This window comes from Piliocolobus tephrosceles, unplaced genomic scaffold (assembly GCF_002776525.5).
Source record: "Piliocolobus tephrosceles isolate RC106 unplaced genomic scaffold, ASM277652v3 unscaffolded_715, whole genome shotgun sequence".
Lineage (NCBI taxonomy): Eukaryota > Metazoa > Chordata > Mammalia > Primates > Cercopithecidae > Piliocolobus > Piliocolobus tephrosceles.
In genome coordinates, this window is record NW_022334441.1 from 16,796 (window position 1) to 37,718 (window position 20,923).

Below are 20,923 nucleotides of genomic sequence, written 5' to 3' on the forward strand. Positions count from 1 at the left end.
TTCGATTCCAAAGTCTGAAAAAAGTTTTCCAGATTCATCTCTCAAATGAGATCTCCAGGTCAAATAATGTCCCTATTGTCAGGCATCCTGCTTCAGAAGCAAGATGCAGCATTTTTCTTTCTTAACTTGCAGCAGGCAGCTAATAACCATTATCCTGTGCTGGACCATCCATGTTCTACGCATTCTAATGTGTGCTTTACATAAAAAATTAGCCCAAGTGAACCTCACTGTGACATTACAAGGTACGTATTATTAATCTTTTTTTTTTTTTTTTTTTTTGAGGTGGGGTCTCACTCTGTCACCAAGGCTGGAGTACAATGGCTCATGCCTGTAATCCCAGCACTTTGGGAGGCTGAGTTGGGAATATCTCTTGAACCCAGGAGTTCGAGACTAGTCTGGATAACATAGGAAGATCCCCATCTCTAGAAAAAATAAAAACATAGCCATGCATGGTGGCATGTGCCTGTGGTCCCAGGCACTTGGGAGGCTGAGAAAGGAGGATCACTTGAGCCTGGGAGGTTGAGGCTGCAGTGAGCCGTGATCACGCCACTACACTCCAGCCTGGGTGACAGAGTGGGACCCTATCTCTAAAAAGAGAGAAAGAGGGAGAGCTTTTAAAATATGGCAAAACGTGCCCACAAGCTGATGGGTCTATTTCTTTCTTTTTTTTTAATAGAGACGGAGTCTTGCTCTGTTGCCCAGGCTGGAGTGGAATGGCATGATCTTGGCTCACTGCAACCTCTGCCTCCCGGGTTTAAGCGATTTTCCTGTCTCGGCCTCCTGAGTAGTTGGAAATACAGGCACCTGACACCACACCCGGCTAATTTTTGTATTTTTAGTAGAGACAGGGTTTCACCATGTTGGCCAGGCTGGTCTCAAACTCCTGACCTCAGGTGATCCACCTGCCTCGGCTTCCCAAAGTGCTAGGATTACAGGTGTGAGCCACTGCGCCCAACCAATTTGTTTCTTATAGAGCTTAGGGTAGGAGGCTTGAAGATGGGAACAGAAGAAAAATGGTTGAAGGGCCCAGCTGATGTGTGTCGCAAGTTAGTAAATTGTTGACAGTCTGCAATGCCAGCAGCGTCATGGGTGGTTATCACCAAGACAGAAGCCTCAGAACAGGCAGGACTGGGTGTGCTGGCACTCACAGCTACATGCAGATAGAGCCTGCCCCTCGGCCTTGGTGTGTGACCTTATTCCCAGGTGCTTCTTTGGGAAGCTGTACAGTGAGGGAGGTGATGCAGCCTAAAGGCAGGACATACTAGCATGGGAGCAGTGGCAGGCAAGTGGGCTGACTGCCCAGGGATTGTAGAGTCCACCTGCACAGTATGACATCTCCCATCCTTTTGGATAGATTGTTCTATAGGGTGGCCTCCACCTACTCCCAACTCCCAAATCTGACATCCATTCCTCTACTTCCCCCTAAGTGCTCCCTAGCACCTGTCCCGAGTTTGTTCACTATTGGAACCCCAAATCCAGGGCATCTCACTGGCTGAGATTCAGCTTACCACCTCATTGATGGGGGGACTCTTACGTTGAAGAAGTAATTTTCTGATAGGACCACAAGATGAACTCTTATTTTTAATGTGGGTACAAATACTAAATAAATATGATCTTAGTGTTTTGCCAAAAGGAATTTAGATGTTTTAAACGGGTCACAAATTCAAAAAGGGGCTGGACCTGATGGGATGGGTTGGTGAGGCCCAGAGGCTCCATCTCAAGTGCAGTACTGGACATCCCCTCCTAGTACTGGGGGTCTGACTTGTACATAGTCAAGCCCAATACTGGCACAGCCACAGGCCGGGGATGGAGGCTTATGAGTGCACTGGAAAACAGGGAGGACTGAGTCCAGGGTCTCCGGGGGTTTAGTAGTGAGGGCTCCTGTGAAGAACCCTTCACTCAGTGGTGTTCATTATTGGCCCCTTCCTTAGTATGTTCCAGCCCTGAGGATGCACCTTGCATGCTCTGACCCTTTGAATACCAAAGAAATAAGCCAGGAGATAACTGATGCCTCAAAGAGATTAATGGTGCCATGATATCTGGGGGCCGGGACCTTGTCCAGCCTAAAGGTATAAGTACCATGGATGAGCAGTGTCTTAACCAGCAACTGGAGATTTCCTGAGGTTTAATGGGGAAAGGAGATTCATATACTAGAAGACACCAGGTGCATCACATTGCTTCTCTTTATTTTCAACAGTTTCTTTACAACAGTTTCTTTATAACAGTCTAAATAGGGATTAACTTCTACATGTACTTCCCAAGCCAGAATCCCCCTTTAGAAATTCAGATTCTATTTCTAACTGTATAGGATGCATCTCCCTAAAGATCCCGTTAACTCAAGTCAACATCTGCCTACCCCCAACTTCCCCTTTTTTTCCTCACTCACACTGAACATTTGTCTGAAACTGGCTGCTTTGTTGCTTCAAGATGCATGCACATCCTGGGCTTCAGTGTCCAAGTATGCAGAATGAATCATTTGGTATGTGCACCCAGCTAGTTAGGCATAAAACAGGGGCACAGGATGGGCTCTGGGTCATAGAAGGTTCTGTCCCCACAGTGAGGACAGGGATTGGCACTAAGCCAGACCATGCTGGGCCGCCCCAATTCGCACAGCAACTCCTTGAGCCTGGCGTGCAGATAGGCAAGTCTCCCCAGGTGGAGGGTACCATGGACATCCTCGTAACTCTCCAGAGGAACAGGATACAGCACATGGGTCAGATTGCTCAGCCCGATGAGGTGGTGCAGGAGGTTCTCCAGGACAGATATGGAGATGGGATTCCCGCAGAAGCTTAAGGTCATAAGCTGGGTGCAGTGGCTCAGGGAAGGCAGGAGGACAAGGAGCTGATCATCCATGATCCCACACTCATCAAAGTCCAGGTCCTGGAGGGTGGCAGAGGCTCTCTCCAGCAGAGCTTGGAGGGGCTCGGGACTTATATCGGTCAGCATGACCCCACTTAGACTCAGGACACTCAGCTGACCGACGTTGGGGCTCTGGGACAGATGCATCACATCGCCTTCCGAAAGCCGGCAGTTAGTTACTGAGAGGGTTTCCAAGGGATTCATCACGTGCCTGCAAACAGACAAAGCAGTTAGTGCTGGGGAATGGTGGTAGTGGGGTGGGCAGACTGGAGAGAGGCCCGTTTCACCGAAACCCAAAGTCTTCCAGATGATGGTTAACCCCCAGGATGCCATGCTGTAAAGGAGCATTCAAGGGAGTATAAGTTCAGGTGCAGTCCTTTCTCCATTATTTGCTGCGCAAGTGGGTCAAGTAAACAAAGATCTCAAACACTCCCTTGGCTGATCTGTGAGGCAGGGTCCAACACAGACCTCTTACGTGGTGTGAGCATGAACTGAATTGAGAGAGCCTGATTTGATGTCTCAAGCAAGGAAGGGCATCAGTGAATTTCAGTATTTGAAGATACAACTGAAAATACTTTTTCAACTCAGGCTTCCTCTGCCATAGCCTGGGCCCCAGTCACCTGTATCTCTGTGCCTGATGAAGTTACTGGGGAGTAGTCATAGAGGACAAACTTGGGCAGCGTCAGCAACATCCAAAGGGGGTTCCCAGGCTGCAGGGCTACCTTAGATCACCACATCATCAACAAACCACCTATCAATTTCTGCAATTCCTCACTCTTGTTCCTTCTCCCACATCTCCAGAACAATCCATTTCCCACCTATTACCTTAACTGGAGTTCTAAATCACACTTTACAAACAGGACATTTGAGTCGGGTTTAGAGGGAACAGCTCATGTTGAGAAGCTGGTGAGTACACAGCTTACAATTTCAAATCTCACCTTTGACGGGCTTTCCCTTCTTCAATGCCCTTCTTCCTTATTTTTGGTCATCTTAGGTATCACTTCCTAAGGAAGAATGCCTAAAGGCACCCTTGCCAGACCCCAAGCTCCCATTACAGAGTTTTCTAACAAGGAGTCACTGTTAATAGCATCTATCCTAATGTGTATCTCTAACCCTAATGAGTAGTAGTTATGTGATATCATGCTTGGGGACAGAGTGGTGAACAAGACACGTTAACTGGTAGTGACTTGCTCACTCTTGCATTATCAGTGGCTGGCACATACAAGATGTCCTTTATTGTTTACTACAGTAAAGAAGGGCTTGCTCTGGTCTGCAGAGAAACCTCACCATCCCTTACCTGAGCAACTGATCCAGGCGGCCTCTAAGGAAAAATAAAGAGTCCACATAGACAGCCTGGAGGCACTGCAGACTGAGGAACTGAGAGGTGAACTGGGCGATATACTGCTCTTCCTTCTCCGCAGAAATGGAGGCAGATGCATGGATGTGGGAGAGGAGGAGTCTACGCAGATTAATCATCTGGCCCAGGTAAGGAGAAAATTTTGCCAAGGTGGGTAGTTTCCAGGTACAAGTCACTTCCAAATCTTCAATAGAGTCCAGTTGTAGCATTTTCAGGATCATCTTGATATTCTGCATGGGCATTGCAAAAATCTTCAGCTTCTTACAGCACAGGTGTAGTACATTTTTCTGTCGCTTCACTTTCTCCATGAGGTAAGAGAACAACTCATCACAGGCACCTTCCTTGAGGGACAGGTCTACGAGCACCTCTATTGGAGTGAAGGGCTGCTCTGCCTCTGTGCTCAAACTATCTACTTTTCGCTTCTTTCTCATGGGCTGAGCTGCTTCTGGCTCTGGAAATGAGTAGAGACTGGCCCTGTTTCCAGACCATACAGTCCAGAAGTCCTGATGAGAGTTCTTCCGTAAATCCAGCACTTCAAGTTTCCACCTTCTGTGGGGAAAAACAGGTTAATAGCTGAGATGCTTTAAAATCAACTCAAGATAAGACCATGAGTCTCATAATGTGGGTAAGAACCAACCAGACATCTGCCTTAGATCTGCACTTTTACGCCATACAACAGAAAGGCATCAGTTGCTCCCTTTCCCACTAGGATCCTGGGATCCTCCCTGGTCCCCACTTCCTGCCCCACCAGGAGGAAGCAGGTGCATGTTCCTTCAGACACCTGCATTTTAATGAGTGCCCCATGTCCAGAAGCCCATTCCAAGAGTGACCCCTGCAGTGGCCCCCAAGGCCTCCCTGAACTTCCTTGCTGGCACCATCAGAGCCTCTGGTCCAGCCTTAGGTGCTCCATGCTCCCTGACCCCAGCTGCATCCTGCTCAGGTTCCCAGGGCCCCACATGACGCTGCTAGATCACCCTTACCTGGGGCGAACCTCCTGGGCAAGCAGCACATCAAGTCCATCAAGCACAGCCTTGAAGGTCTCCAGGTGAAGCTGTTGTCCCTTCATCAGCACTCCCAGAGGGAGGCAGGTGAAGGGCCAGGCCTGCACCATTGCCTTCAGGGTCTGGCTGCATCTCCCGTCAAAGGCTGCTGTGAAGAGTGGCGGGAAGAGCTCCCTGGGCAGCAACTCCAGGGCGGCGATGGCCAGGGCCTCATCCTTCAGCAGGCTCTGCCCCGCCAGCTACACAAGTCTCCGTGGGCTTGTCCACACGCTCATGCTGATGTATCGGCTCTGGATGGAACCCTGAGGAAACATACATGGAACAAAGCATCCCTTTCAGCCCAAGCATAAGCAACTCTATCCTTTCCTCGCCCTTCTGAGGGACCAACTCAGGGCCAAAGTCACTGTGCTAGCAACAGCAGAGGAGTTCTCAGTTTATCCCGATGCCATTCTGCACTCGGTGGCCACAAAGACACAGCTCTGCTGGCATCAGGATGAGCATCTCATCAAGTGTAGAGGAGGAAACAGGATGGCCACTGGCCCCATCCTGTATCTACCCACTACTCTATTTAATTCTAGTCCCCCTGGGAAGTGAGAACTAAGGAGCCTGAAAGCTGAGCCTACTCATTCCGGGAAAAAGCTTCTGATGATCACTCAAAGACAATTCAAACGGGAGTGTCACATAGCCCAGGACAGCATCCTTCTCTGCTCCAACAAGTAAGCCAGATGGGAAAGATTAGGGACACACACACAATGCACAGTGGGTGCCATTATATTTCACTAAAAAATTTTAAATGAGAAACTACAGAAGCAGCCCAACAGTATTACACAGCAATTGGAAGTAAAATTAAAACAAAATAAAAAACATTCTGAGACATGTATTTTAAGTGTGTTTCTATTACGTATATTAAGAGTTATTACTTTGACATGGAAATCAAGGGAGCAAACAATTCACAGTAAAACAAAGCCTGGTTCTTTTTCCCCAAAACATTAGTTTTAAAATGGAGAAACAAAAATTGTGTATATTTATGGTGTACAATATGATGCTTTGAAGTATGTATACATTGTAGAATGGGTGCCTTAAGCTAATTAACATATGTATAATCTCACTTATGTGTGGTGAGAACACTTAAAATGTACTCTTAGCAATTTTCATGTATACAATACATTATTAACTACAGTTACCATCTTGTATACTAGATGTTTTGAAAAAGCCTCCACCCTCCAGCACAGTGGCTCATGTCTGTAATCCCAGCACTTTGGGAGGCCAAGGTGGGATAATGGCTTGAGCCCAGGAGTTCAAGACCAGCCTGGGCAACACAACGAGACCTCATCTCTATTTAAAAAAAAAAAAAAAAAAAAAAGAAGAAAAGAAAAAAGAAAATGTCTTTAATTCCAAAGCATCTGACAAAAAAAAAAAAAAAAGAAAAAATCTATGGAATATTTTTTAACCTTTTAGTTAAAAGAAAGCCTTACTAGTAAATCACTAAAGATTTAAAGAATCATAAATGATGCAAATTATAATTTCTTGCCACATACTATTTAAATTGTAATAAAGTAAAATTCCAACTAATTAGATAGCTTTTATTTTCCAAAAAAGCTATTTAAGAAATTATTTTTTAACATATACAAAATGGCAGAAATCAAAATGTTTGGGATTGAATATAAATAATAAATGTTCCAGGTAATGGCTATACTAATTACCATAATTTGATTACACACTATATATGCATCAACTAAAATTTCACATGTACCCTACAAATACATACGATTATTGTGTATCCATTAAGAAATAATCCAATAACCAAAGAAAAATGTTTGGGATTAAAGCAAAACTACATTTAGAGGCAAAAGCAAAGCTTGTTCCTTTGTAAGGAAAGAAAAAGGAAAATCATCTAGGCAGCATTGGCCCTCATGGCCCGTGGAGACCCTGGACTGACAGTAGGAAGGCGGCAGTGGCCATAGCCTGAGGTTCCCAACTCACCAGACCCAGGTGTGGCGCAGAAGCCATCTGCCCAGACCTCTGAGAGGACCACAACATTGACTTCAAGGCCTCTGGGTCCCTCCTCTAGCCCCTCAGAAGCTATTATATGCCTTTCTGGGCATCCTTCCCCTTTCAACTCCACGCTGCCAATGGGAGAGCCAAATCTAATTACATTCCTGGATTTCCAGCCAGTGAATCCTGGTGGGGTTTTTTTACTTACTTCAGGTTCAACTAATTGAATGGGATGTCCATTTATAAAACAGAAAGAAAAAGTGAACAAAACTACCCAGAAACTGTAACTGTTGGGGGAATTTTTGGCCACATCAAAATTACCCAAATACTCCAGTTAAGATAGCTTTATGAAGAGCATCATGTCATTACCCCTCCCCACTCCCAAACAACCCCCAAGTATCAAATTGTCACTTATACTTCAGGTTCCCTAACACAGCAAATCACATGCCTATTCAGGGAGAAAGGGAGGTACAACAGAGGGGTGGCTGGTCTTCCAGACTTTGAAGGTCAAGGCTGTCCTGAAGGAAGCTGGGTCAAAATTACACTACGATTAGGAGTTACTCAGAAGTAAGGCTGGGCATTTGTAATGGGACTGAGTGGATTACCACAAAGACAGATATTCTTTTGGGGGGTCGAATTGAAAGACTTTGGCCTGGATGGAGTAGAGAAATTAAAAAGGGGAATGGCTAAGGAAGACAAAAGATAGTTCCAGTAAAGCCAAGGTAATCACTGGGACAGCGAGGCAGTTCAATTTTCCTCCCTCCCTAGAGGGAAAGGGTGTTTTCTGCCAGAAAGTCAGGATCCTCTTGGCAAACAGCCTTGGCAAGATTAAACCTAGGAATGTGGGCTGGAGAGGTGGGATGGAGGGTAATATTGGTGACCAAACCTAGGACAGCAACATTTTCAAGTCTGAAAGACCCCGTGGTTCCTTAGGAATCTTGGAGCCAGGGAGAGAAATAAACAAGGGCCAAAAGCACACATCCCTGCCATTAAGGAAGTTCTCAGAAGACCTTCTCTTTACAGTTAGGTGTCCTCTTCCACACCGGGGCTGTTCACAAGCAGCAGGTCAGGCCTTTACCCCAAACATAATCTCCAATGGCCAGTCCCTTCCTAAGTATTACTAATGTTTCCACACCTCAAGGAAACAGCTGACTCCTTCTTGACCCTAAGCTTCTCAGGTACAGAGATTCTGGTCAGCGAGATGCAATCAGGCCTATCAATTAAGACTCAATTTTTCCCTCTTTCCATGCTAGGCACTGTGCACAAATACATTTTCTCTCACAAAAATTGAAGTTACATTTGGCATTTAAGGATCTGCTTAGGGATGATTCCTATCCTGGGCCTGATCACCCATTGGTGCTTTTTAAGTTTTGGAACCTCTCCACCCAAAGAATTCTCCAGGCCATTCTCTGCCTCATGCACCGTGACGTCCCCACAATTCTTATATTCTACTGGCAAGCGTCCAGCTGGAATGTCTTGGGGCCTAGCTTGCTTTGCTCTGGCCTGCGTAAGGAGGCTGTAAGTCATTGAAGGGTGTTTTCCATTTCGGTTCTCTCTCTGGAGACTTCTTTCTCCTACTTTTCACCCTCAACACCAAATGGCCTTTGTGAAAATTGGGTTAAACTACAATTGGTTCTACATTTCCTTTAATTCCCAGGCAATCATCTTTACTCATCAGCCGCGGAAGACTGAGATTAGTAATAAAGGTCATTGTCAATGTCCCTAATTATCAAGCACCTACTGGGCACAGCAAAGGCGGCAGCAGTTCTCATTCATTACCTCAAATAGCCTTCACAGAAAATCTAAAATTCACCATCATTTTCATTTTTAGTCTTGTTAAGTCCTTGACTCTTTCTGGGGAAGAACCTGCTCAGCTCCAGGCAGGCAGGAATTGGTAGCCCGTGTATGAGGAGTTTAGATAGATCTCCATTTCCCTCCCTATCAAACAATCTAAGTGTTAGAAAGGGCCGGTAAGCTTCACATAAACCATGGAAAAACAGGAAAACTGAGTAAGTCCAACAGTTAGGGAAGTTTCTATGGGATCCCCGCTTCCAGGAGATCCAAGGGAGGAGGAGGGACTGTGATGAAGTGTGAGTTGTGCAATCTCTGAGCTGTGCAATCTCCCTGTGAGGCAGTGACACTCCTCCGTCCAGCTTCACACCGCCAGTTTGCCAGTGGCACTGGAGGAAGCAGCACCAGGAGACGTTTGCACAAAGGTGCTGTCCTTCCTCCCAGTGTAAGGGAGGAGTGAAAAGACGGGCCCAGCATGACTCCTAGGGTCCGGGCACGAATTGGGGAGGTATTTCTGCGTGTCCTGTCTACTGGTTCTTATGGTCCTTGTGGGCTGCACAGGCCAGAGTGGCCTCTGAGCTCATCATGGGGGTGGTCTGCACCCTCCTCTCTAGTCACAGAATTCCAATGAGGACCCCCAAAGTATCTGCACTAGGTCCTTCAGGTCTTTTTTTTGGAGTGCAATGGCACAATCTTGGCTCACTGCAATCTCCGCCTTCTGGGTTCAAACAATTCTCCTGCCTCAGCCTCCTGAGCAGCTGGGATTACAGGCACGCACCCCCACGCATGGCTATTTTTTTGTATTTTTAGTAGAGACGGGGTTTTGCCACATTGGCCAGGCTGGTCTCAAACTCCTGACCTTCAGGTGATCTACCTGCCTAGGCCTCCCAAAGTGTTGAGATTACAGGCGTGAGCCACCATGCCCAGCCTCTTTTTCTGCTCTTTAGAGACAGGGTCTTACTATGTTTCCCAGGCTGGTCTTGAACTCCTGAGCTCAAGGGATCCACCCGTTTCAGCCTCCCAAAGCGCTGGGATTACAGGCGTGTGGATACTAACAGCACCCAATGCAGGCGAGCGGATACCAACAGCACCCGAGCACGACCCCACAGTCCAATGCACAGGGTTATCCTTGAGCCTTTGGTTCCAGTACGAGTCTCCAGGCTTCAAGTCAGGTTGCATGTCCTCCCTGACCTCCCCAGGAGGCACCCAACAATCTTCCTGTTCACTTCCCAGGACGAACACTTACCCCTAATGGCCCAAGCCCGTGGGGTGGTGAGATCAAAGACTCCCTGAGCTCACACTCTCTGACACCACTCGGAAGTGTGGGCTGTGGCGTCTGATTACCCCGTGCAAAGGTTCTGAATCTAATCGTGGCTTTGGCAATAAGGTCCCCAATACATTAGGATTTTTTTTTTTTGAGAAGGAATTTCACTCTAGTCGCCCAAGCTAGAGTGCACTGGTGCCATCCTGGCTCACTGCAACCTCCACCTCCTGGGTTCAAGCGATTCTCCTGCTCCTGTCTCAGCCTCCCGACTAGCTGGGAGTACAGGTGTGGGCCACCACGCCTGGCTAATTTTTTTCTATTTTTAGTAGAGACAGAATTTCACCATTTTGGCCAGGCTAGTCTCAAACTCCTGACCTCAGGTGATCCGCCCACCTCAGCCTCCCATAGTACTGGGATTACAGGCATGAGCCACCATGCCCGGCCTAGGGTTCTTTTTTTTTTTTAAGAGATGGAGTCTAGCTCTGTCGCCCAGGCTGGAGTGCAGTGCCATGATCTTGGCTCACTGCAACCTTCCCCTCCTGGGTTCAAGGATTCTCCTGCCTCAGCCTCTTGAGCAGCTGGGACTACAGGCGCATGCCACCATGCCTGGCTAATTTTTTGTACTTTAGTAGAGACAGGGTTTCACCGTGCTAGCCAGGAATGGTCTCAATCTCCTGATCTCGTGATCCGCCCGTCTCGGCCTCCCAAAGTGCTGGGATTACAGGCACGAGCCACCAGGGTTGATTCCTAGACAAAGACAGCAGGAGGAGTGAAATGCTCTTTTGGGGAAATGACCGGAAACAATAAAAGCGGCTCCTGCCTCTTCCTCTACCGTGAGGGACCTCAGGATGCAGCTCCCATCTGGCTGGAGGGACAAGCACAGAGGGAACAGGGCTTCTCTGAGCACCTCAGACAGCTCAGGGGACCTTCTTACCTGCAAACGTCTTCGTTCCATTTTGAAGTGATTTAGGTTGGCCTCAAGACCTCCAACGTTTGGATTTCTAGGTCTCAGTCACTTGTTTCCACGCACGTCTGAGAGTAATAATCAAAATGCTCCAAAAGGAAGGACACACGTATAATATTTAGGAAGCAATGGTCTCCTGTGAAAACCTCCGCAAATACTGCTGAGGAAAGTGACAACTGGCGACTCAATCTCGCCCTGTCATTGCAAATCTCTAGCTCCAAACCTGAGCACCAGTGTCTCCTGGGCCGAACCAGGGGGGCAGGAGGAACAACAGACCATGTGGTCGGTCACAAGTGACCCCTGTGGTCAAGGACCCTGACTACCGTCCTCCAGCCACATTTCTGCCTCTGTTCCCGCCTTCCTAGGACGCCTACGCCCCTACCTGGGCCGTCCCCAACCCCCAGCACCTTCAGAGGGGCCGAGTCCCAGAGCGTCCACCGCATTACAAATGCGCACCCGCCCTGAGGAGCTCCAAACACGAGCACCGCCAACTCGGTTCAAGGCTTCGTGACAGCCACAACTCCTCAACTGTGGCCAATTTTCCGGGGCATGCGGCCCGGGGTGACCCAATGGCGCACATTATTTTCTTTGGTCTTCAACCCATTTCTGGAGAGAAAACGGGGACCCGGGACAGGGGTGGTGCCGGGGCACAAGCCCAAGGTCACCCTGTGGGGAAGCGGAGGAATCACGGCTCAAACTTACGTTTTTCCTCAGAGAGTGCCCCACGCGCGCGAAGTCGCTGGAAGGAAAGAACGAGACGATGGCGCTCAGCAAGCGCCCTAGCGGCTGTGGGGGGGCAAGCAGCCTGGCCTGACCAATCCCTGTCTCTCAGTCCTTCCAGGGCAAAATCTCACGAGATCCAGCGAGGTCGCCCATTTTCAAGGACTGGGAGGAGGCGGCGCAGTGGGGGGAGGGGCAGAGAAGAAGGGAGAAGGAGGCGGGGAAAAGGGGAGACAGGGTTGGGGGAGATGGGGGTGGGGGAGATGGGGGTGGGGAAGGAGGGGGCGGGGGTGGGGAAGGAGGGGGCGGGGGAGGGTTAGGAATGGGGGAGACAAGGTGGAGGAGGGGTGGGGTGCGCAAGGAACACAGAGTGGGGGAGGGGTCGGGATGGGAGAAAGGAAACAAAGAGTGGCGGAGGCGTGGGCACGGGGAAAGGAGACAGGGTGGGGGAGGGGTGGGCACGGGGAAAGGAGACAGGGTGGGGGAGGGGTGGGCATCGGGGAAAGGAGACAGGGTGGGGGAGGGGTGGGCATCGGGGGAAAGGAGAAGAGTGAGGGAGGGGTGGACATGGGGGAAGGGAGACGGTGGGGATCCGAGAACAAAGACAGTGTGGGGGAGGGGTCGGATGGGGGAAGGGAAACAAAGAGTGGCAGAGGCCCGTGGGGATTGGGAACGGAGACATGGTGTGGGAGGGGTGGGGTGGGGGAAGGGAGACAGAAGTTGGGCCGGGGTTGGGATGGGAGAAGGGAGACCGGGTGGGGGTGGGGGTGAGGAAGATAGGTTGGGGGAGGGGTGGGGATGGGGAAGAGAAACAAAGGGTTGGGGAGGGGGAGAGAAGAGAGGCAGAGAGTGGGGGATGTGGAAGGGAACAGAGGCAGAGAGTGGGGGATGGGTGGGGATGTGGGAAGAAAGAAGGGGGAGAAGGTATGGGGGGGAAGGGATGGAGGGGGAGTGGGGATGGGTGAATAGGTGACGCCTGCGGCCCTTCCCACCCGACAGTAGGGTGGGGGCAGGGTGGAAAAAGGGGGTGCGGTGGGCGAATGGAAAGGCAGTGGGGAGGTGGGGGAATGGCCGGGAGTGTGGGATGCGGTATTCTGGGATAACAGAGACGGCCAAGTCTCGACTCTGTCCTGGGCCTGTGCCTCTGGCGACCTCCCTTTTCCTCAGTTGGATGCGGGGTGCAGGGGCCGGTTCCAGGGTCCCCTGAGCTCAGGTCCTCGCCCCACCCCGCCCCGCTTGTCTAGAAAAGACGCCCCTGCCCTTGGCTGGGCAAATCTCTGGATTTACCTACTTCTGTAACCCCCTGGGCTGAAGAGCCCCACTGCCCCCGGGATTCTATTAACTTACTGTCTGTCTGGAGTGCACGTTCCTCCCCGCTCCCGGGAGTCAGTTTTCCGCAACTTTCTGAGGCCTGCGCATGCTCCCCTCAACTCCCCGTGTTTCCGCTCTCCACGGAAATCCACGCATTCACGCCCCTCCCCTCCGGAGAGCCTGCAGAGGACTCAGCCCTGCTTTCCCTACATCCAGGGCTGCTCCTTTTGTCGCCAGTCGCCAATACAGACCTGTTGACGGGTCACGCCTGGGAAGCGGGTGTGGAGGCGGCAGGCCCAGCTTTTGACTGCCCGGTAGCTGTGCCCTGAAGCCTCGCCGGAATCTCGCCTCCGGGACCAGCAGGGGGCACTGGAGTCAACAGGGACTGTTTGCAAAAGCCACTTCGTCTCAGGCCCTCTAGGGGGACGGTCAAGCTTTTGGAGAGATGGGGAGGATCCTTTCCTGGTGAGGGGAGAGGGAGGGGCTAGGAGTCAAGCGGCAGGACCCCCTGTTCAAGGCCATTCAAGGGACAGGACAGGCGAGGAATCTCTTTGGGTCTTTTGAATTGTTTTCTCGGTCAGGCCTGGAAAGTACTCAGCCTCCACAAACTGTGTTTTCCTGAAAGGGGTCGGGGGAACCCCAAATCTCCTGCCACAGGCTATGATGGCCATGGTGGCTAAGAGCAACAGGCAGTGTGGTGAGGCTGGCTGTCTTTTCGTGGCTTTGTCCTGCCGTTCCCCGAGGTATCGCCATGCCAGTGAACAGAGCTGCAGGTTCCCAGCTGCATTGATGAATGCACGAACAAAACGTAGGTCCATACAAAGGAAGTCATTACATTGATCCAGATTCGACCTGGGATTGTCGCATAAAACAGGGCTGATAAAAACCGTCGTGTTTTCTTTTACCTTGGAAATACTCAGCCTCCCCTTCTCTGCTTGAGGTTTGTCCTTGAGTGGCTGTGGATGCTCAAGGACTTACGATTTCTGACTTTATAAATAGGGTGAAAACAAAAAACAAAACAAAAAGACCATTGTTTTAAAGTGGCCGTTGTAACTAATTATCTCAAGAAAGCAGACTGGTACTGAAAGTTACACAGGCAGGCGGCTCCCTGGGAGGGTTGCCCAGGACTCCTTTTCTGAGACCTGAGCAGGGAGCAGCCAGAGGAGATTGAAGGGATGGAGTTCAGGGCATGGGAACGGGCTGCACACATCTTCACAGAGTAAGGTGTTTGTCTGGTTTGAGAAGGGAAAGAAACTGGGTCAGAGGGCTGATGAGAAGGCAGCAGATGGATAGTGCGAGATTGAAAAGGGGATCCATTTGAAGACCGGTCACCATTATTTATTTTTATCTTCTGATTGCTGTTGCTCTACTGAGATCCATGCATGGAGAACAAGTTGGGGAGTGGAGCAAATGTCAGGGAGGGGAGAGAAGTGAGTGAGTATGACCTTGATCCAGCCTCATAGGACAGAGTGTGGTCATGGAAGTCCACAGAGGAGGACAGATAGGGAGGAATCATGGCATGGCCAGGTTGCAGAGCAAGAGGGAGAGAGGAGAGAGGATTGTGGAGGATACCTAGAGAGTGCTGACTGTCAGTCAAGGCTGGTCCTTTCTTTTATGGCAATAGGTGTGTGAAAGTTGCAGATACTAAAATACACTCGCTTTTTGTTGACCCAAAGTAAAACCCTGAGGGTATGAAAGGGAAGGGCTCATGCTTACAAGGCTGAGATAAAAGCTGTTTCAGGAAACCGGACATGGTGGCTCAACCCTGTAATCCCGGCACTTTGGGAGGCCAAGGTTGGAGGATCCCCTGAGGTCAGGAATTCAAGACTAGCCTGAGCGATATAGCAAGACCCCATCTATATTTTTAAAAAGGGATGGCTGTCTCAGGACTTTCTGAAATAGCCCTGCAAGATATTCCAGTTTTAGGACCACAACAATTCAGATAAGATGCTTTTGAAAGAACATCTGCCCAGGAACAGCATCTCCACCAATGAACTGATGCCACCTGTGGTTTTGAGTCTCCATAACCAGTGAACTGTTTCCAAGCAACTTACTTAAACCTCTTTTTTTGCCAATACAACCTTCCCTTTGCCCTCCCCTCTTCAGATGCATATGCGGCTTGCTATAGCTGTGCATCTTAGGTTATAATGCTTTTTTCTTTTTTTTGTAAATTTATTTTTATTTTTATATTTATTTATTTTTTGAGACAGCGTCTTGCTTTGTCACCCAGGCTGGAGTGTAGTACATAATTGTAGTTCACCACTGCCTCCAACTCTTGGGCTCAAGCAATCCTCCCACCTCAGCCTCCTGAGTAGCTAAGACAGCAGGCAAGTGCCACTATGCCCAGCTAATTTATGTAATTTGTGTATTTACTTTATTAAAATTTTTTTTTTTTTTTTGTAGAGAGAGTCTCACTGTGTTGCCCAGGCTGGTCTTGAACTCCAGGCCTCGAGTGTTCCTCCCACTTCGACCTCCCAAAGTGCTGGAATTACAGGCATGAGCCACGGTGCCCAGCCTATAATTCTGTATTCTGATTCCTGAATAAATTCAACAAATTTGGAGGTGTTTTTTGTCTGATGGTTCCTTTTGGTCAACAGTTGGAATGGGAGAGGAACAGTGCGAGGGCAAACAGGTGCTTTGTTGAGCTCTGGGTAGTTTTTTTGGATAAGACACACAAAATACAATAAGATGTCTGTAATGTTTGATTTTCTTCCAGGTTTCTTGAGGTATAATTGACAAATAAAAATTGTATGGATTCGAGGTGTACAATTCATATACATTGATCCGCATATAACTTGTTTGATGATTAACTCTAATTAGTTAACACATCTTTCACCACAGTAGTCAATGTGCGTGTGTGTGTATGTGTGTGTACACTTAAGATATGCTCTTTTAGCAAATTTCAATTTATAATATGGCATTATTAACTATAGTTACTATGCTGTGCATTAGAGCCTCAGGACTTACCATCTTGTAACTAAAATTTTGTAGCCTTTGACCACTATCTCTCATTCCTCCCACCCACAGCCCCTGGGAACTACCATTGTACTCTGCCTGTACGTGTTCCACTTTTTGTGTTTATTCCCTTTCCTTTAATTTTTTTTTTGCATTTATTGTATTACCAAACAGTGTCAAAAGAGTTCCACTTTTTAGATTCCACATATTATTAGCTCATACAGTATTTGTCTTTCTGCATCTGGCTTATTTCACTTAGCATAATTTCCTCCAGGTTCATTTGTATTGTTGCAAATGGCAAGATTCCCTTCTATTTAATGATTGATGATGTCTGTCTGCAATATTTGGGAAAAAAAAATGCAGGTCTGGCCAGGCATGGTGGCTCAAGCCTGTAATCCCAGCACTTTGGGAGGCCGAGACGGGCGGATCACGAGGTTGGGAGATCGAGACCATCCTGGCTAACACAGTGAAACCCCGTCTCTACAAAAAAATCCAAAAAACTAGCTGGGCGAGGTGGCGGGCGCCTGTAGTCCCAGCTACTCGGGAGGCTGAGGCAGGAGAATGGCATGAACCCGGGAGGCGGAGCTTGCAGTGAGCCGAGATCCGGCCACTGCACTCCAGCCTGGGCGACACAGCAAGACTCCGTCTCAAAAAAAAAAAAAAAAATGCAGGTCACATGAATGATTGTCTAATGTAATTCTATTCCTGTAAAATCATGTATGACCATAACATTCACTCATTCATTGCTTCACGTTCTTTACAATCGTATGCCATATTCCTGGGGCTCTACTAGGCCTGGAATGGGGAGTAGGAGTTACAAGGTTCCTGAGATATCAGTGATTCGTATTTGTGAACGTCTTAGATAAGTGGGTTAACATGTACAGAAAATGGTTACTAAAATGATAACACTGTTTATTATAAAATACTTTTCTATATTCTTTTGAACTTTTTTTTTTTTTTTATCATTTATTTGTCTGCTTCAGTTGCCGTAACAAAATATCACAGACTGGATGGATTAAACAACAGAAATTTATTTCTCACAGTTCTGGAGGCTGGGAAGTCCAAGATCAAGGTGCCAGCAAGGTAGGTGTCATTCTGAGGCATCTTCTCTTAGCTTATAGGCTGAGGCCATTTGGCGTTGTGCTCACGTGACCCCTTTGTGCGCATGTGTGGAGAGACAGTGTGGGTGTTTCTTCTTATAAGGATGCTGATAGTATCTGATGAGAACTCAACCCTTGTGACTTCACTTAATCTTAATTACTTCCTTAGAGGCCCCATCTCCACATACAGCTGCAATGGGGGTTAGGGCTTCAACATATGAATTTGTGGCGGGAGGACGTGTACATTCAGTTCATAAACATATCATGATTTTTTTTTTTCCTTGACCAGCAATGAAAATAGAGGTATCTTCATTTTGGAAAGTGAGAGTCAACCTGTGCTGAATTAGAGTAATGACAAGAGATACTTTAAAAGACTGCAATGAGGGAAGCAAGGGAGGGGTATGCATTTGACAGTCTGTTCTGCTCTGCTCTTGGAACTGAAAGAGGCTGAGTCAGGACTAACCTTTGCACGGGTGACATAGAGAACTGAGAGAGAAAAATATGTATTTTTCTATGACCACCTAAAATAAACCTGGAGTTGAAGGGGCCAGAAGTCTCAACCTAACCATTCTGGGAATAAAAATCATAGAGACCTTGCTGATTAATGGAAACACTTTGCCTTTTGATTTTCTAAGCAGGCGAATGCAAGGAGTTTGTGAACTTTACTACTGTTTTAGTTTTCTTCAGGTGAAGACACTGACAGAAAAGACAAACCACGGGTCCAAGACAGAGTGGTCAAGTCAAGAAGAAACTCAGGCTGTGTAGTCCTGGTGCAAGGCTGCAGCGTGGGGCCACTCTGGCTGGCTGTGCTCCCATGACACTTAGTGCGCACTGGGCTTCTGACTTAATAACATGTGCCTGAAATGGCCCCTGATTCCCAATCTGTTGCAGGATTCAGCAGATGCACAAGAGGCCACAGTGGAAGGTCTTGGAGAGAATTCAGAATGGCTTGCCTATGTTCCCATCACCATGTGTCCTAATGGGAGAATCACCACTTTGGAAAATTCTTTTGGAGGCCAGGCATGGTGGCTCATGCCTGTAATCTCAGGGCTTTGGGAGGCTGAGGCAGGCAGATCACCTGAGGTCAGGAGTTCGAGACCAACCTGGGCAGCATAGTGAAACCCCATCTCTAATAAGAATACAAAAATTAGCCTGGTGTGGTGGTACACACCTGTAGTCCCAGCTTCCTGGGAGACTGAGGCAAGAGAATTGCTTGAACCTGGGAGGCAGAGGTTGCAGTGAGCCGAGACTGCACCACTGCACTCCAGCCTGGGCAACAGAGTAAGACTCTGTCACCAAAAAAAAAAAAAAAGAGAAAAATTCTTTTGTGGGTAGCTGTGAATGAGCTCAGAGGGAAAGGCAGAAGCCTTCAGGTAGGGAGCAGCATGATTCCACCCCAGATTCAGGCCTCCTGGGTGTACAAAGGGCAGGAGGATCCTCCCCAGGTATGTGAGAGGAAGGGAAGATGAGGTGTTTGGGTCAGGGAACACACTAGAAATCCAGATGCTCACTGATGGATGGTGCTTGGCATCTCCGTGTTCTACCAATCCAGCCTCAAAGCAACTTTGGAAGAGGATTTATGCCCTCCACACCTTTCCAGCCTGGGCCAGGGCATCTGCACACTCCCCTGGGTGTAGGCCTCCAGGGCTTGGAGCAAAGCAAGAGCTAAGAATTGTCAGTGCTCAGGAAGCAGATTTTCAGGGAGGATCCTCTTGCATCTCAGGACATGGGAGGAGCTTAGAGAGCCTTGAGTGTCCTGTCCCAATGCTGGGGTCTCAGAAGGCAGCTCTGGGGCATCTCCACCATGGTCTGACTTCTGTTGCTTCAAACTTTTCACCCTCAGGGCAAGAGTCCTCAAGGAAGAGCACCTGGGCACCTGGGTTGACTCTTCCTCTCTCCTCTGCTGGTTCACCTGGGGTCATGCTCTGACCTAATCCCCGTCTGTATTTCTTTCTTCTCTCAGGGGCCTGAGCTCAGCCTCGACTTAGCCTCCCTCAGTGTCTGAGACTTTGGGATAAACAGTCACCATCTTCTGCACTGGAAACAGCAGTGACCTTGAGGGTTCTAACCATATCTCTTGGTACCTACAATGCCCAGGAACTGCCCCCACACTCCTGATTTATTATGTCCAGTCTCAACCCTTAGGGCTTGATTTTCAGTCTCTAGGTCTGGCAACACAGTTTTCCTGGCCATCTTTGTCCTCTAGACTGAAGATGGGCCTGACAGTCACTGTTTGTTCTGGGACAGCCATAGCATTTTACCCAGATGTGTTCCAAGTCCATGGGGAACAGAGACCAAATCTGCCATGAGTGACCAGTGTCACGGGGCTTCACACCAGTTAGGCAGTCAGATGGTGGTGTTTGCTTTCATTTCTGCTCATCATCTCAAGGGTGTGGACACTTCAGGAATGGGACCCTATGCAACTCTCATTGCTCTTTATAATGATGTGGGAAAGAGAAACCATCTCCCAGGGGACTTGGCTTTGCAAAAATGAAAATAAAAACTCCCTCCTTCTTCTGTGCAGTGAATGACCTCTGCATGCAGACTTGGTGTTCCTCTTCAGTGGCAAGGTTGGAGGAAGAACAACAGCTTCTTATTGCACTTAGACAGCTCAGGGGCCACCTCATCTGAAGATGTCCATCAGTGTGAGCCCGGGTATTTCTGTACTCAATGATTGAGGTCTCGCTCTTTACCTCGTCTCCACCTGTCTGACCAAAGTGACCAAGATGATTCAGGTTTTACTTTTCTCTTGCTGTGTAACAAATTTCCATAAACCTAGCACCTTAAAAGAACACCCATTTATAATCTCCCAGCTTTCCTGGATCAGAAGTGTGGGATCAGCTTAGCTGAGCCACCTGTTCAGGGTCTTCCCAACCTGAAATCGGGGCATTGGCTTGGCTACATTTTCATCTGGAGGCTCAACTGAGGAAGAATCTGTTTCCAAACTTATTGGCAGAACTCACTTCCTTGCTGCTGTATGACTGAAGCCAGGGTTTTGGGGGGCTAATTGCCGTCAGTGCCGTTAGTTCCTAGAGCTCCTAGAAGTCACTTGTAGCTCATTTACCATTTCATGTAACCTAATGAAAAGAGAGATATTTCATCACCTTTGCCGTATTTATTGGTTAGAAGCCAGTCACAGGTTCTTCTTGAATTCAAGTGAAGAGATTGTGCAAGGATATGACTTATTTGGGGTAACCATAGGGTATATCCTCAGTAATTGTGTGCAGTGAGGACTAGGGGAGGAGATTCTAATTATACAGAGAAGACTTGTGCTTTCTGTTCGGAAGTTAAGAAGACATCCTTTACTTTTTAAGACACTGTTATTTTATTCATTGATTTTTAGTGGTGTTCTAGAAAGTAGATTTTCCAAGCGTAAACCACAATAATAAAATGACAGAGCTGATGACAGTTCAGATGCTATTAGATGGGTATGCAGATCTGGGTTTAGAGCCAAGGGATAGAGTAGTGTCTCTTGGTCTTCACTGTGGAGAGGTCCCTTGGGAAAACCTACCACCCCTATTTCTTCTCACTCCCTGCCTGGCCCCGTGGTCTCTGGTTGGTCTGGCCTATCCTACTAAAAATACACTTCAGTAATGATACCTGTCT

At 48.3% G+C, this 20,923-nt stretch overlaps 1 protein-coding gene across 6 annotated transcripts; it reads right to left on the reverse strand.

Annotated features, from left to right (window-relative positions):
- Positions 1–2,165: 2,165 nt before the first annotated feature.
- Positions 2,166–13,659, reverse strand: LOC111527990 (melanoma antigen preferentially expressed in tumors). 6 transcript variants are annotated; one of them, XM_026449126.1, is made up of 6 exons: positions 13,514–13,659; positions 11,934–11,970; positions 11,202–11,320; positions 5,197–5,519; positions 4,157–4,765; positions 2,166–3,070 (listed from the first exon to the last, which is right to left on the reverse strand). In XM_026449126.1, exons 4-6 carry the CDS (start codon positions 5,325–5,327, stop codon positions 2,494–2,496), a joined length of 1,317 nt encoding a protein of 438 aa, XP_026304911.1. In that variant the 5' UTR covers positions 5,328–5,519; positions 11,202–11,320; positions 11,934–11,970; positions 13,514–13,659; the 3' UTR covers positions 2,166–2,493. The 6 variants fall into 6 exon arrangements, with proteins under 6 accessions (XP_026304911.1, XP_026304913.1, XP_026304912.1 ...); XM_026449128.1 differs by having other exon boundaries at positions 11,202–11,299; positions 13,514–13,615; XM_026449127.2 differs by lacking the exon at positions 13,514–13,659 and adding an exon at positions 13,299–13,445.
- Between the last annotated feature and the right edge of the window lie 7,264 nt (positions 13,660–20,923).

Coding starts and splice junctions, on each gene's coding strand:
- LOC111527990 (XM_026449126.1), bottom strand. CDS start 5,327: ATGGTGCAGGCCTGGCCCTTCACCTGCCTCCCTCTGGGAGTGCTGATG. Junction 4,766..5,196: donor GCCCAGGAGGTTCGCCCCAG/GTAAGGGTGATC, acceptor TTTTCCCCACAG/AAGGTGGAAACTTGAAGTGC. Junction 3,071..4,156: donor CGCCTGGATCAGTTGCTCAG/GTAAGGGATGGT, acceptor GTCTGTTTGCAG/GCACGTGATGAATCCCTTGG.